The sequence below is a fragment of the Lepidochelys kempii genome, chromosome 16 (genome assembly GCF_965140265.1).
Source record: "Lepidochelys kempii isolate rLepKem1 chromosome 16, rLepKem1.hap2, whole genome shotgun sequence".
Classification (NCBI taxonomy): domain Eukaryota; kingdom Metazoa; phylum Chordata; order Testudines; family Cheloniidae; genus Lepidochelys; species Lepidochelys kempii.
In genome coordinates, this window is record NC_133271.1 from 8585855 (window position 1) to 8599530 (window position 13676).

Consider the following 13676-nt stretch of genomic DNA (forward strand, 5'->3'; position numbering starts at 1 on the left):
AGGGCCTAATCACATCAGCCACACTATCAGAGACTCGTTCACCTGCACATCTACCAATGTGATATATGCCATCATGTGCCAGCAATGCCCCTGTGCCATGTACCTTGGCCAAACTGGACAGTCTCTATGTAAAAGAATAAATGGACACAAATCAGACGTCAAGAATTATAACATTCAAAAACCAGTTGGAGAACACTTCAATCTCTTTGGTCACTCGATTACAGACCTGAAAGTTGCAATTCTTCAACAAAAAAACTTCAAAAACAGACTCCAACGAGAGACTGCTGAATTGGAATTAATTTGCAAACTGGATACAATTAACTTAGGCTTGAATAGAGACTGAGAGTGGATGGGTCATTACACAAAGTAAAACTATTTCCCCATGTTTATTCCCTCCCACCCCCACTGTTCCTCATACGTTCTTGTCAACTGGTGGAAATGGCCCACCTTGATTATCACTACAAAAGGTCCCGTCTGTCCGTCACACCCCCTCCCCCCCCCGCCCCTGCTGCTCTCCTGCTGGTAATAGCTCACTTTAAGTGTCAGGTTTCAGAGTAACAGCCGTGTTAGTCTGTATTCGCAAAAAGAAAAGGAGGACTTGTGGCACCTTAGAGACTAACCAATTTATTTGAGTATAAGCTTTCGTGAGCTACAGCATACAGTTTCCACAGTATGCATCCGATGAAGTGAGCTGTAGCTCACGAAAGCTTATGCTCAAATAAATTGGTTAGTCTCTAAGGTGCCACAAGTACTCCTTTTCTTTTCACTTTAAGTGATCACTCTCGTTACAGTGTGTATGGTAACACTCATTGTTTCATGTTCTCTATGTATATAAATCTCCTTTTCTTTTTGCGAATAGACTAACACAGCTGCTACTTTGAAAGAAAGATTAAGAAAGATGAGCTAAATTAACAGAATCTGGTACTAGCATCGGTGTTGTTTAGTATATTAATTAATTGTGTAGAAAAGGGGTGAACAGTCAGATGGGAAAATTTAAGTAAGTCAAGACTAGGGGAGACTGAGAGGACGGTGAATGGGCATCACAATGAGGGGTGACATTCAGTGCTGACAAATGCCAAGTAATGCACACTGGGAGGAATGATTTGTGTTGGGATCTCATCACCTGTCACTGGACCCTTCTTTTCTGCTGTATCTTTCCAAGACAGGGTGACTGGTACTGAACAGTTTTCCAGGGAAGGGCATCATACCATTTTACATAATGACATTATATAAATTATATATTATTATTTCCTGTCCCATTCTTTAGGTATCCTCACAGTTTTCTCTCTAGTGTCACTGCACACTAAGCTGGTGTTTTCACTGCAATGTCTGCATCTATGCCCAGTATCTCTCCATCCAATGAATGTCCCCCCAGTAACTACCACCTTCTGCTCCCCCTGGCAATCTGTTGGATCTGCCCCCAGCAGGGTGCAATAGAATCATAGAATATCAGTGTTGGAAGGGACCTCAGGAGGTCATCTAATCCAACCCCCTGCTCAAAGCAGGACCAATCCCCAACTAAATCATCCCAACCAGGGCTTTGTCAAACCTGACCTTAAAAACTTCTAAGGAAGGAGACTCCACCACCCCCCTAAGTAACCCATTCCAGTGTTTCACCACCCCCCTAGTGAAAAAGTTTTTCCTAATATCCAACCTAAACCTCCCCCACTGCAACTTGAGACCATGACTCCTCATTCTGTCATCTGCTACCACTGAGAACAGTCTAGATCCATCCTCTTTGGAACTCCCTTTCAGGTAGTTGAAAGCAGCTATCAAATCCCCCCTCATTCTTCTCTTCCACAGACTAAACATAGGAAGTCTGCACAGTGGTATGGGATGTGAATGGCTCAGCATGGACATTAGATGCCATCTCCCTCCAGAGGTTTAGTCAGTCAGGGCAAATGTACATGATCAAGTACTTTGGACTTCAGGGAAAGCAAGAGATGTTAATTGGCCACTTAGGTGTAGTTCACACCCAATTAACACCCCACCCCCAGTTCTCTGGAGCCCGAAGTATTTGACCATGTGTATGCTGCCTTTGCGAGTTGAGGTTGTGCTAAGTTCTCCTGTTTTTTAGACGACATAGGATGACCTCAGTTTGCACTGGCAGTGTACACAGGACTCCAGGGGGCTCTGAGGGTGTTAATTGGCCAAGTAGCTGTAATTCACAGCCAATTAACACCCTTGGCATTCCCTGGAGTTGGAAGTATTTGAGCTGTGTCAGAGACCAGGACATGGGTGGTCGTTCCTAGAGGTTAGCACAGGAGTCAGTAGTCAGGAATAGGAGCTGAGGGTCAGAGTCGGGTTACTTGGAGTGAGGCAAGGCTGAGTCCAAGGCGGGAGCAGGGCTGGGAACAAGCAGGTTCAGGAACCAACACAGCTCTGGGAAAATGCTTTGAGGTTGGATGTTGTCTACTGGTTCCCAAGATTGCCTGTCCATACTGTAGCCTTCCTAGTCCACCAGGAACTAGGGCCCTCCCCCAACTCATCTAGAGTTGAAGATTCAGTGGACCAATACTCTTGTCTGCAGACTGTTATGGGTGGCAGTGGCGGGTTGGAGTGGTTTGGATATGGGTTCTCAGTGTAAGGCTTTAAAAATGATATGTGAAAGAAGGGGTATATCTTCAAGGACTTGTAATCTGTTACCTGAAGGCCACTAGGTTTACCCAATCTATAAACTTGAAGAGGCCTAGATATTGGTAGTCTAGTTTGGTGGATGGGTGGCTCGATTTAAGTTCTGGGCAGAGATCTGCACCTTGTCCCCTATGGCCAGATTGGGGGCAGCCTGATGGTCTTCTTCCGTGAGGTGTTTATAGGATTCTTTGGCAGACTGCAAGTATTTCTTGAGTTCTTATGCACCCAGTGTAAGTGGGAGGCTAAATCTGCAGCATCCGGTACTAGGGAACTCATGGGTAAGTCTGGATTGAAACGGGGGTGAAAGCCATAGTTAGCAAAGAATGGGATATGGGTCAAGGTGTGGATTACATTGTTATATGCAAATTCAGCAGAGCTCAGCAGCGGGAGCCAGTCATCCCGGTGGTAACTCAGAAAGCAGTAAAGATACTTCTCCATGATTTGTTTGACCCTCTCTGTTTGCATGTTAGTCTGTGGGTATTAGGTGGCTGAGGCGAGGGACTCGATGGCAAGTAGTCTGAGAAATTCCCACCAGAATTGGGTTCTTGATCCAAAATACCTGTCGATAACCCGGGGTAGTGGAAAACATTTTCCACGCAGAGCTGAGCTGTCTCCCTCGTCCCCACTCAGCTCTAGGGAAACAGGATTGTCAGCAAAACAGAGAGTCAAAGCGTACTGTGCCTGACCACCAGCAGATGTATGAATCATGGGTCATGAGCCAGGGATGCCAAGGACAACTAATGAATGCAGTAGGAACAGTTCAGCATGGAATGAAGTACTCCTCTTTGTTAGGAGGTTGATGGCCACCAGGATTACCAGCTGTCCCTGGGAGCATGGCAGTTCTACAATGAAGTCCATAGAAGACCAAGGCTGTGGAAGTGTGGGCAGAGGCTGGAGGAGACTTAGGGGTTTTGATCATGGGTTCTTGGTACAGACGAAAAGGCTGCAGGACCTTATATAATCTTTGATGTAAGCTCGTAGGCCTGGCCATCAGAAGCTCCTCGAGACCAGATTCCAGGACTTGAATTGGACAAAATAGCCTGCAAGAGGCGAATTGTGCCATAATTTCAGTACCTGAAGGCTAGGTTGTTCCTCCAGAACATAAATACAACCTGTACAATAGAGAAGGCTGTTCTCTAATCTGAAATCAAGAGTCAGGTTGGATAAACACATGTCATGTCAGGGTCACTGGGGAGCAAGTCAGGGTCACTGGGGAGCAGGGCGTGGCTGGAGGATGTCAGACTGTTGTTGATTGTCCCATTGACAAAGTTGGATACCTTGAGCATGGTGGCAGAGTTCTCTTCACCAGATTTGAGAGATTCATTTTTGTGGGATAGGGCATCCGCTTTCCCGTTTCTCATCCCTAGGTGATAAATTACCAAGCTAGTGCAGAAGAGGGACCAGCAGATCTAGCATTGGTTAAGGTGTCTAGCAGTTTGTAGGTATTCCAGGTTCTTGTGATCCGTCAGAACTTGGACCAGGAATCAGGCTCCTTCGAGGAGGTGGTGCTACTCCTCGAAAGCCAGCTTGATAATTGTTCTTTGTCACAAATAACGTAATTTTTTTCCACTGGGGTTATCTTCCAAGAATAAAAGAATGGAATTGGTTGTTGGAGCCCACATATTGAGACAGTACTGCACCTATGGCAAAATTCAAGGCATTGGCTTCTATCTTAAATGGTTTAGTGGGTGAAGCAGGATGGATGCTGAAGTGAATGCCTCTTCAGTCAATCAAAATCTGAGTGAGGAGCATGGAACAAACAAACGTGGCCCCCTTTTACAAGAGTGGCTTTATGGGTGCAGCCAGGCTAGAGAATCCTTTAATAAAACACCTGTAGAAACTGCCGAACCCTAGGAATTGCTGCACCCTGTGTATGTCTTGGGTATGGCCCAGTCAGATACTGCTTCTACCTTACATGGGTCCATGGTGAGTGCTTCAGGCAAGATGATATAGCCCAAGAATTCCACTCTGTCCCTACCAAACTTGCATTTCTCAAGATTTGCATAGAGGTGGTTTTGGCAGAGTCTCTCCAAGACTGTGCATATGATGATTGTGGAGGGCCTGACTTTCTGAGAAAATAAGGATGTCGTCGAGGTAACTGATGACAAATTGGTCCAGCATGCCCCTAAGGATGTCATTTATAAAATGCTGGATTTATGAAATTGCTGGGGTATTGCACAACCCAAACAGCATGAGCAAATGTTCAAAGAGGCTGTACCTGGTCCAGAAGGTGGTCTTCTGTTCATCTCCTTTCTGGATCCGCATCAGGTTATAAGCTCTGCGAATGTTCAACTTTGTGAAGACTTTGTCAAAGCAAAGTCTTTCGAACAGCTCATTAATAAGTGATAAGGAGAACCAATATTGGATTGTAATCTTGTTCAGAGCTCGGTAGTCCAAACAAGGCCAGAGGGAGCCAGCTCTGCCACAAAGAAGATCCAGGCTCCTGATAGAAATGGCAAATGAACCCCTTCTGCAGGTTTTCTTCAAGGTAACTCTGGGTTCAGAGAGAGTAAATGCGCCTGAAGGGAACCTCTACCCCTGGCTGGAGGTTCATGGAGCAGTTGTAGCTGTGATGTGGCGGTAGAGTGTTGGCTTTCTTTTTGTTGAACACATCAGCATAGTGTTGGTATTTAACAGGAGCTGTTGGAGGAGTTCAGTGAGTTGCCAGGGTTGCTTTTGAACCCTTTCTTTGTGTCTCTGAGTTCTTTGGAGGACTGAGTAAACCTTGAAGGGTTACTGGTCCCCACTCGGCTCTAGGGAAACAGGATTGTCAGCAAAACGGAGAGTCAAAGCATACTGTGCCTGACCACCAGCATATGCATGAATCATGGGTGATGAGCCAGGGATGCCAAGGACAGCTAATGAATGCAGTGCATGAATTGGCCCAAAATGGAGGATTTCTTGGTGGCCTCAAAGGCAAGTTTCCTCCACTCCCACCACTAAGCTAAACTGCCCCATCCCGGTCAGCTGACAGATTGCGAACCCTTAATATTGGGGCCAGGGGCTCTTGGTGCTAACATGGATGCTACTAAAATGCCAGCAGAACTGGTGGACTTCATCTAGAACCTGGAGGTGCAAATAACTGCCCTGCAACCACAGAACTTGCCTCTGCAAGTGCAGGTTGCTCTGCTGGCTCCTCCTACTCTGCCCCTCACAGAGCTGAGGAGTCTGCTGCCCAACAGGTTGGTTAGAGATCAGGACAAGTTTTGGGGGGGAGGATTTCCTGAACCAAAGTGAGCTCCTGTTCCTTCTACACCACATATCATTCCCCATAGTCCAGGCCTGTTTGGGGCTCATCTTAAGTTTGTTGACTGGAGAGGCCTGGGCCTGGGCTTCTCCACTCCTGGAACAGTCCAGCCCCCTCTTGCAATGATTAGAGGAATTCATCTTCGGTGATGCCAACTGTATGCGGACCCCCAAGGCAATCCTTCAGGCCTTACATCAGGGAGGCCAGCCCATAGCCAAGTACGCTGCTGAATTTCATCGTTTGGCTTCTGATACCAGGTGGAATGAGGCATCACAGTGCTGCCATTTCCTCTTGGGGTTAAATGAGGAGATAAAGGATGAGCTTCCGTGGGTGGAACCTCCATCCAGTTTGGACAATCTGATTGGATTGTGTATCAGAACGGATGATCACCTCATGGAGAGGTGTTGTGAGCATACATCAATTTTTTTCCAGAAGCCACCATTCTCTGTGCCCCTGACATCCCAGACACACAGGTCTTGACTGGCATCAGAGCTCATGCTAGCTCACCAGGCTCGCCCGCACCTCTCCGACTTGGGGAAGAACCAACATCAGGCTTTAGGCTTGTGCTTATATTGTGAGGACCCCAACCATCTTGCCTTGATGTGTCCAGCAAAGTCTCGGGTGGAGCTGGGGCTAGGAAATGCCAGGTCCCCAGCCCTTAGGAGGGGGTCTGAGCCAGCCTGGTCGTCTTTCCCCTCCGGCAGTTCCCAGGATCCATGGGCCACAGCCAATGCAGTAAGATTCCCAAGTCAATTTCCGACACAACTCTGAATACCTCTATTAATTTGACTATTGGTAAGCTCGAAGATCCCTCTAGAGGCCCTGGTTGACTACGGGGCCTCAGGTAACTTTATGGACTCAAGCCATGCTGTTCCCACCATACACATTCGGTCCATCCAGATCTGGTTGAGACTATTGATGGGTCTCTTCTCCTCGGGACCTGTAACGCAGGGTGGGACTGCAGGCATAGCTGAAATAGGAGTCAACACTGATTTAGGAACCACAAAATTTGTCACCGTTGCCGCTGAACTTGTCAGGCAGGGGGAGCTTGGGCTCATGGGAATCAGGGGCTAGAGCTGAAGGCAGCGCGGCTTGAGCTTGCAGGTCTGTAGGGCTCCCACTATCTCCAACAAAGATATTTGCCTTTCTTGGATCCATGCTCACCGTATGAGCTGTAGTTCCCTTATTTTTTGTGTTTTTATGGCTGCTCAGATTGTCAGAGATCAGGACAGGGGAAGTCATGCCTACTGGTGGGAGCAGGAGTCAGTAGCCAGGAATTGGAGCCCGAGGTCAGAGCTGGAGTCAGAAGTCTGGAGTCAGAGCTGGGGGTGAGAGCTGGAGTTAGGTGCCAGAGCTCAGAGTCAGAGCCGGAGCCAGAAGTCCAGAATAGGAGCTGAAAGGGTCAAAGCCAGGTTACCTGGAGTGAGGCAAGGTGGGAGGCAAAGCTGTGGCCAAGGCAGGAGGCAGGCTGGGTCTGAGGCAGGCGTGGGGTTGGAACAAGACTGGAACAAACAGGTGCAGGAACCAACGCAGCTATAGGCAAATGCTTTGAGCAGTCACCACACTGCCATGGCTGCTGGGCTTAAGAGCTGGTCTGCTGACTCTTCCCACCAGTCAGCGACTGTAGCCAATGAGACAGCCTACTACAGGCCAGCTGCACTCGTTAGGTTGCCTGGAGACTGGCTCTGCTGCCCCTTCCAGCACTGCACTGGGCCTCAGTGGGTGGGTTGGGCAATTCTAGGCAGAGTGACCCCACTGGCCGCATATAGGGCACTGCATTTTCCCACCCGTCCCAGGGCTTTTCAGGTGGTTTCCCTGCTCCTGGCTGTGGGTCTTGGCTTGGGCTTGATCCCTGTCCTCTGATCCCATTCCATCTCTGTTAGGTTTTCTGTCAAACCCAGGTCGATTTTCTGCATACCGATCTGCCCATTTCCCAGCTGTGGCTACATCTCTGGGATTTCTGTCTCTCAGCCAGGTTTTTAGGTCAGGGTAGCAGAGTTATAGAATTGTTCTAAACCCACTAATTCTCAGGGCTCATCGACCGTGGTAACCCGCTCCCAACCAATTCCCCATTTTCTTACATAATCCCTAATTTGGATTGAAACCTCAACGTAGGTCGTGTCCCCTGTTTTTCTGAACTCTCTAAACCTTCTCCTGTACACTTCACGGGTCAGTTTAAAGTTTTGCAACAAAACTTGTTTACATCACTTATAATCTTTATAGTCCTCCCTGTCCATAGAGAGAAAATGTCCAAAGCCTTTGTCCCTGACTGTCTGTCATGGAGCCAGATACCATACCAGGTCCTCCTGCCCCACCTTCTTCAATTCACACCCCATTTCAAAAGCATTGAGAAACACTCCCATGTCACCACCTTCCCTCAAGCGAGAAAGTAAATTGGAATCTATGCCACCCACCAGGACAGGTACATGGGGTCTGGCTTCACCAGCTGGACTAGGATTCTGCTGGTGCCGTCTCCATCTCGAGCTGATAATGCCACTCCTTGTCCTTCTCCCTCTCCTTGTGTTGGCACTGCTTCTCCTCGTGCTGGCCTTGATCCTCCTTCTCTTTCTCCTCATGCTGATGCTGTTTTCCCCGGTTTGTTTGCTCTTGCTCCCAGTTTGCTCATTCTTGCTCTGGGTCTGCTTGCTGCTGTACTTCTAGATGTAGCCAGTTCCTGTCCAGCTGTATCCTTGAGTGGTCCACCTGTGGACCAGTTGCATTCAGGCTGGATGAAACATGGCTGCTGCTTCTGTCATCCTCTTCCCTGCTTCCCTCCAGGGTGTTGGTGTGATGCTTCACGGAGGAAGCCATCATCATGAAGCACCTTGCTACCACCTGCCCTTTGTATGAGGAAGCTTTATCTATGCCTGCTGGGGTCAGCTCCCCAACTCCACTGGCCATGGCCAACACATGCACTCCCCTCGCAGGCCCTGCTGTTGTTACTCCGCAGGTTAGCAATTGGCACACCCAAACCCTCGAGTCCTCCAAGCGTCTCTGTGGCGCATCCAGCCCCTCATCCAGGGGACACTTGCAGTATTCACAGATTCACTGCTTCCAAAGAAACAGCTCAGCACCCGCATGCTGAGGCCCCACTTGGGGAGCATAGATGCTGCTGTGATACAAACCATCACCTTCATCTCCATTTGGGACTGTGTCTGGGGTACAACCGAATTTCCAATTTTCTGCAGAATTCAGGATGCAGAAGCCAGAGGTCTTGTCCTCTAGTTCTTGGTCCTAGATACTGCAGAGTGCATGGTGCCTTTCCTCTCTACTGTGATTATATGCATTATTTAGACACGTTTTTCTTGCAAGGATTTTAGGGTTATACAGTGCATTGGTTGCATGGCTGGTCCTTGTGTTAACATGGGGAGTCAGAGGAGAGAACTCAGTCTGCTTGGTCCTTTTTCCTTTTGCCAGGTGCATTGCAACAACATGTTTTCTAAGGGGGTGAAGATCTTCCAGAAGGTGGAATGCCTCTTCAAACCACGGCTGATTGCAGAGTGGGAGTCTGAACCTGTTGGCGTTTCCACCATCTTGGATGACAAAAACCCCAGTGCGAGGTTTGTGACCATCCCCCTGAATCAGCGGGTGGGCAAAGCCATCCTTTGCCATTTCTACTTTGCTGACACCTGGATGATGATCAGTGAGATTTCCTTCCAGTCTGGTAAGTCTCCTTCCAGGGGCTGTAGGAGATTGTGCGGAGCAGGAGGCAGACATGGGGAGCCTGAACAGGGATTGAGGCTGGCAGAGGCAGGGTTGATGGAAGATTCACAGGGATCAAGAACTGAGGAACAGGACCATCAGTGAGAGGAAGGGGGCAGTGAGGGAGAGGAGCAGGGGCAGTTGGGGAGCAAGTGTGGAGCAGTCAGGGAGCAGGGTGACCAACCCTGTGGCTCTTGGCACAGCCCTGGGTGTGAATGCAGGGCCCTTGCTTGGGGATCACAGAGACTGCTGGCAGCAGCAGGGAGTATGCAACGGACTGACACCTGCTCTTACCTTCCACAGACATGGAGAATGTAAATCCTATTCTGGTTACTCTAGCCACAAGCACAGCAGAGCTGCTGGATGCACAGTACAACGCTACTGAGGCGTCATGGGGTAAGGACTTGACCACAGTCCCTCCTCTACTACACAGACGCCAGACTGTACTGACGGATGGAAGGCACCTCTCTGTCACAAGAGGGGCCCTTCCCTCCCTGCAAAGTGCTTCCTGTAGGACTGTATATGCCCCAGCACCGCCCCTCCACATCCAGCACTAAGTGCTTTATGCTACGCTCACTAATCCAGGGATGTCTCTGCCCCACCACAGTGCCAGGCCTAGGATAGGGCAGGCCACCGGGGGCAGGAGACCCAAGCGCACATGTGCAGCCAATGAAATCTCAAAACCTTCCCCCGGAAATTGAGTCCAGGTTCATTTTTCACCCTAGTATGAGTTACAGTAGCCCAGAGCCACCATTTCCAAAGGCAAGAACAGTATGTGTCTCCCGAAGCCACTAGCACCAAGTTATTTGTGAAGTTCCAGGAAAAGAGAATTTCTGATTAAACCAGTATGAAAACAGATTCACTTTGTCCAGGAAGTTGCCCCAGTTCTTCTCTGCACCAGACTGTTAGCCTGTGAATGCAATCCCTACATCAGGTGACTCCAGTTTCTTTTCATTTTCTTCCTCTGTACAGAAACCACTTCTTTTATAACCAGCACCTGGATAGGGGAGAAAGCAGATGACTCCAGTACCTCCATCCTGGTTGGCTGCCTTGTGGCTATTATCCTTCTGCTCCTGATCATTATAATCATCATTCTGTGGAAGCAGTATGTCCAGAAGAGACTGGAGAAGGTAACGTGACGGTGCTGCTGTACATGGGAGTCTGGAGCTGTGCTGGCCCTGCCGAGCTCTAGGATATATTAAGAAGTGTTGGGGAGTCCCTGTGATGTCCCCAGTGGACAGGATGCCATGGTGTCATGGAGCTCCCACTCCCTGCTCCCCACCATCACATCCTAGGCTCCTCAGCATGGAGCAGGCCCCAATCAGGATGCTGCTGTGGTATGGAGTGACTGCCGCCCTTGCAGCCAGCTCACTGCCTGACTGCTCCCAATAGCTCAGCAGCTTGTTCTCTCTTCCGAAGGCCCCACGGCGAATCCTGGAGGAGGACGCCATGGTTCGTCTCTCCTTCTACAGCTACACCATCGTCAGCAACCAGAACCAGATCCACCAGTCTAATCCCACCTACGAACGGGTCTTCCCACTGGACCTGGAATATCATCAGCCTGCCACACTGCTCCAGAAGCTACCAGAACTCTCCCAGAGCGCTGAGGATTCAGGTAAAAGTGTCCAGTGTATGGGAGTCAGCCGTGTCTGGAGGGATTATTCATTTGTTTGATTTCCTTCAACTTTTAAAAATGTGCCTTGATTTCATGCAGTGCCCTGGCAGTCTGTTCTGAGCACTGCACCACAGTCGCCTGCCAGAGCCAGGGACAGAACCCAGGAGTCTTGATATTCAGCAGTGCACTGCTCCATAGCAATTAGCTCGCAAGTCACTGGCAACGTGTATGTTATATCCCCCTCTGGTGGCTGTTCTCCACTGGAGGAGAATTTCCCATTACTTAATATTTCATAGCATTTAAAGCCGAAAGGGATCATCTAGTCTGGCCTCCTGTATATCGCAGGCCATTACATTTCACACAATACCCCAGTGATTTCAGTTAAATTAAAGCATTTCAGTCCTCAGGAGGCTGCACTGTTGTGTGTCACTGGCAGAGAACAAGACAGAATGAGGTGCCACCAGTGCCTGAGGCCCCGGCAATGGCAGGGGATTGAACAGATTGGGCAAATCCAAATGATCCCTGCAGATAACCCATGCCCCCTGCTGCAAGGAAGGTGAACAGCTGCTAGCTTTAGCTCACACCTTAGACAGAGGTCTGTGCTGTGGATCTAATGTACTCATTTGAGAGGTCAGTACAGCTCCATGTGAAAGAATTTCTGTTTTTCCAGGGGTTTTTTTGTAAGAAATTACTTAATATTAAAAATGCGTTAAAAGAATGTTAAGATTGCAAAGTGAAGCACTCAAAAGTTAGGAAATGCCAGAATTATGGTTGCCCGTGCAAACTTAATTTGATTCCCTCCTGCATATGCATTATGATAGTCTTTAATTACAGATGACTGGAGGATAGCTAATGTGATGCCAGTTTTTTTTAAAGGCTCCAGAGGGGTTCTTGGCAATTACAGACCGGTAAGCCTAACATCAGTACCAGGCAAATTAGTTGAAACGATAGTAAAGAAATGTAATTATCAGACACATAGATGAACATGATTTGTTGGCAAAGAGTTAACATGGCTTTTGTATGGGGAAATCATGCCTCACCAATCTATTAGAATTCTTCGAGGGGTCAGTAAATATGTAGGCAAGGGTGATCCACTAGATATAGCTTATTTAGACTTTCAGAAAGCCTTTGATAGGGTCCCTCACCAAAGGCTCTTAAGCAAAGGAAGCTGTCCTGGGGTAAGAGGGAAGGTCCTCTCATGGATCAGTAACTGGTTAAAAGACAGGAAGCAAAAGGTAGGAATAAATGGTCAGTTTTCAGAATGGAGAGCGGTACATGGCGGTGTCCCCCAGGGGTCTGTACTGGCACCAGCACTATTCAACATATTCATAAATGATCTGGAAAATGCGGTGAACGGTGAGGTGGCAAAGTTTGCAGATGATACAAAATGACTCAAATAGTTAAGTTCAAATCAGACTGTGAAGAGTTACAAAGGGATCTCACAAAACTGGGTGACTGGGCAACAAATAGCAGATGAAATTTAATGTTGATAAATGCAAAGTAATGCACACTGGAAAACATAATCCCAACTATACATACAAAATGATGGGGTCCAACTTAGCTGTCACCACGCAAGAAAGAGATATTGAAGTAATTGTGGATAGTTTTCTGAAAACATCTGCTAAATATACAGTGGCAGTCAAAAAGGTTAACAAAATGTTAGGAACCATTAGGAAAGAGATAGATAATAAGACAGAAAAAATCATAATGCAGTTATATAAACCCACACCTTGAATACTGTGTGCAATTCTGGTTGACCCATCTCAAAAAAGATATATTAGAATTGGAAAAGGTACAGAGAAGGACAACCAAACATGATTAGGGGTACGGAACAGATTCCAGATGAGGAGAGATTAAAAAGACTGGGACTTTTCTGCTTGGAAAAGAGACGACGAAGGGGGGATATGATAGAGGTCTATAAAATCATGACTGGTGTGGAGAAGGTGAATAAGGACATGTTATTTACTCCTTCACATTAACACAAGTACGAGGGGTCGCCCAATGAAATTAATAGGCAGCAGGTTTAATAACAAACAAAAGGAAGTATTTCTTCACCCAATGCACCATCACCCTGTGGAACTCATTGCCAGAGGATGTTGTGATGGTCAAAACTATAACTGGGTTCAAAAAAGAGTTAGATAAGTTCATGGACGATAGGTCCATCAATGACTTTTAGCCAAGATGATCAGGGACACAGCCCCATGCCCTGGGTGACCCTAAGCCTCTGACTGCCAGATGCTGGGGGATTGGGTGGCAGGGGATGGGCCACTTGAAAATTGCTCTGTTCTGTTCATTTCCTCTGGGGCACCTGGCATTGGCCACTGTCAGAAGACAGAATACTGGGCTAGCTGGACCCTTGGTATGACACTATATGGCCGTTCTTATGTTCTTACGTGTTCACATACTACCTTTTCCAGAGGACCCCTGCCTCAGTCAGTGCACTGGAAGGATGATGAATGAGAAGGGGCTGTATAGCAT

General features: G+C 48.0%; 1 protein-coding gene across 5 annotated transcripts in view; it reads left to right on the forward strand.

The window, feature by feature from the left end:
- The window catches only part of LOC140899145 (discoidin domain-containing receptor 2-like), a 158714-nt gene that overhangs the window by 110109 nt on the left and 34929 nt on the right, over positions 1 to 13676 (forward strand). For all 5 annotated transcript variants that reach the window (XR_012155234.1, XR_012155235.1, XM_073314065.1 and 2 more), the window contains exons 8-11: positions 9299 to 9545; positions 9887 to 9979; positions 10556 to 10713; positions 11003 to 11198. Coding sequence is in view for 3 of the 5 variants with exons in the window: in XM_073314065.1 (XP_073170166.1) it covers positions 9299 to 9545; positions 9887 to 9979; positions 10556 to 10713; positions 11003 to 11198 (694 nt within the window). In the remaining 2 variants the exon portion in view is untranslated. The remainder of the gene's footprint in view (positions 1 to 9298; positions 9546 to 9886; positions 9980 to 10555; positions 10714 to 11002; positions 11199 to 13676) is intronic.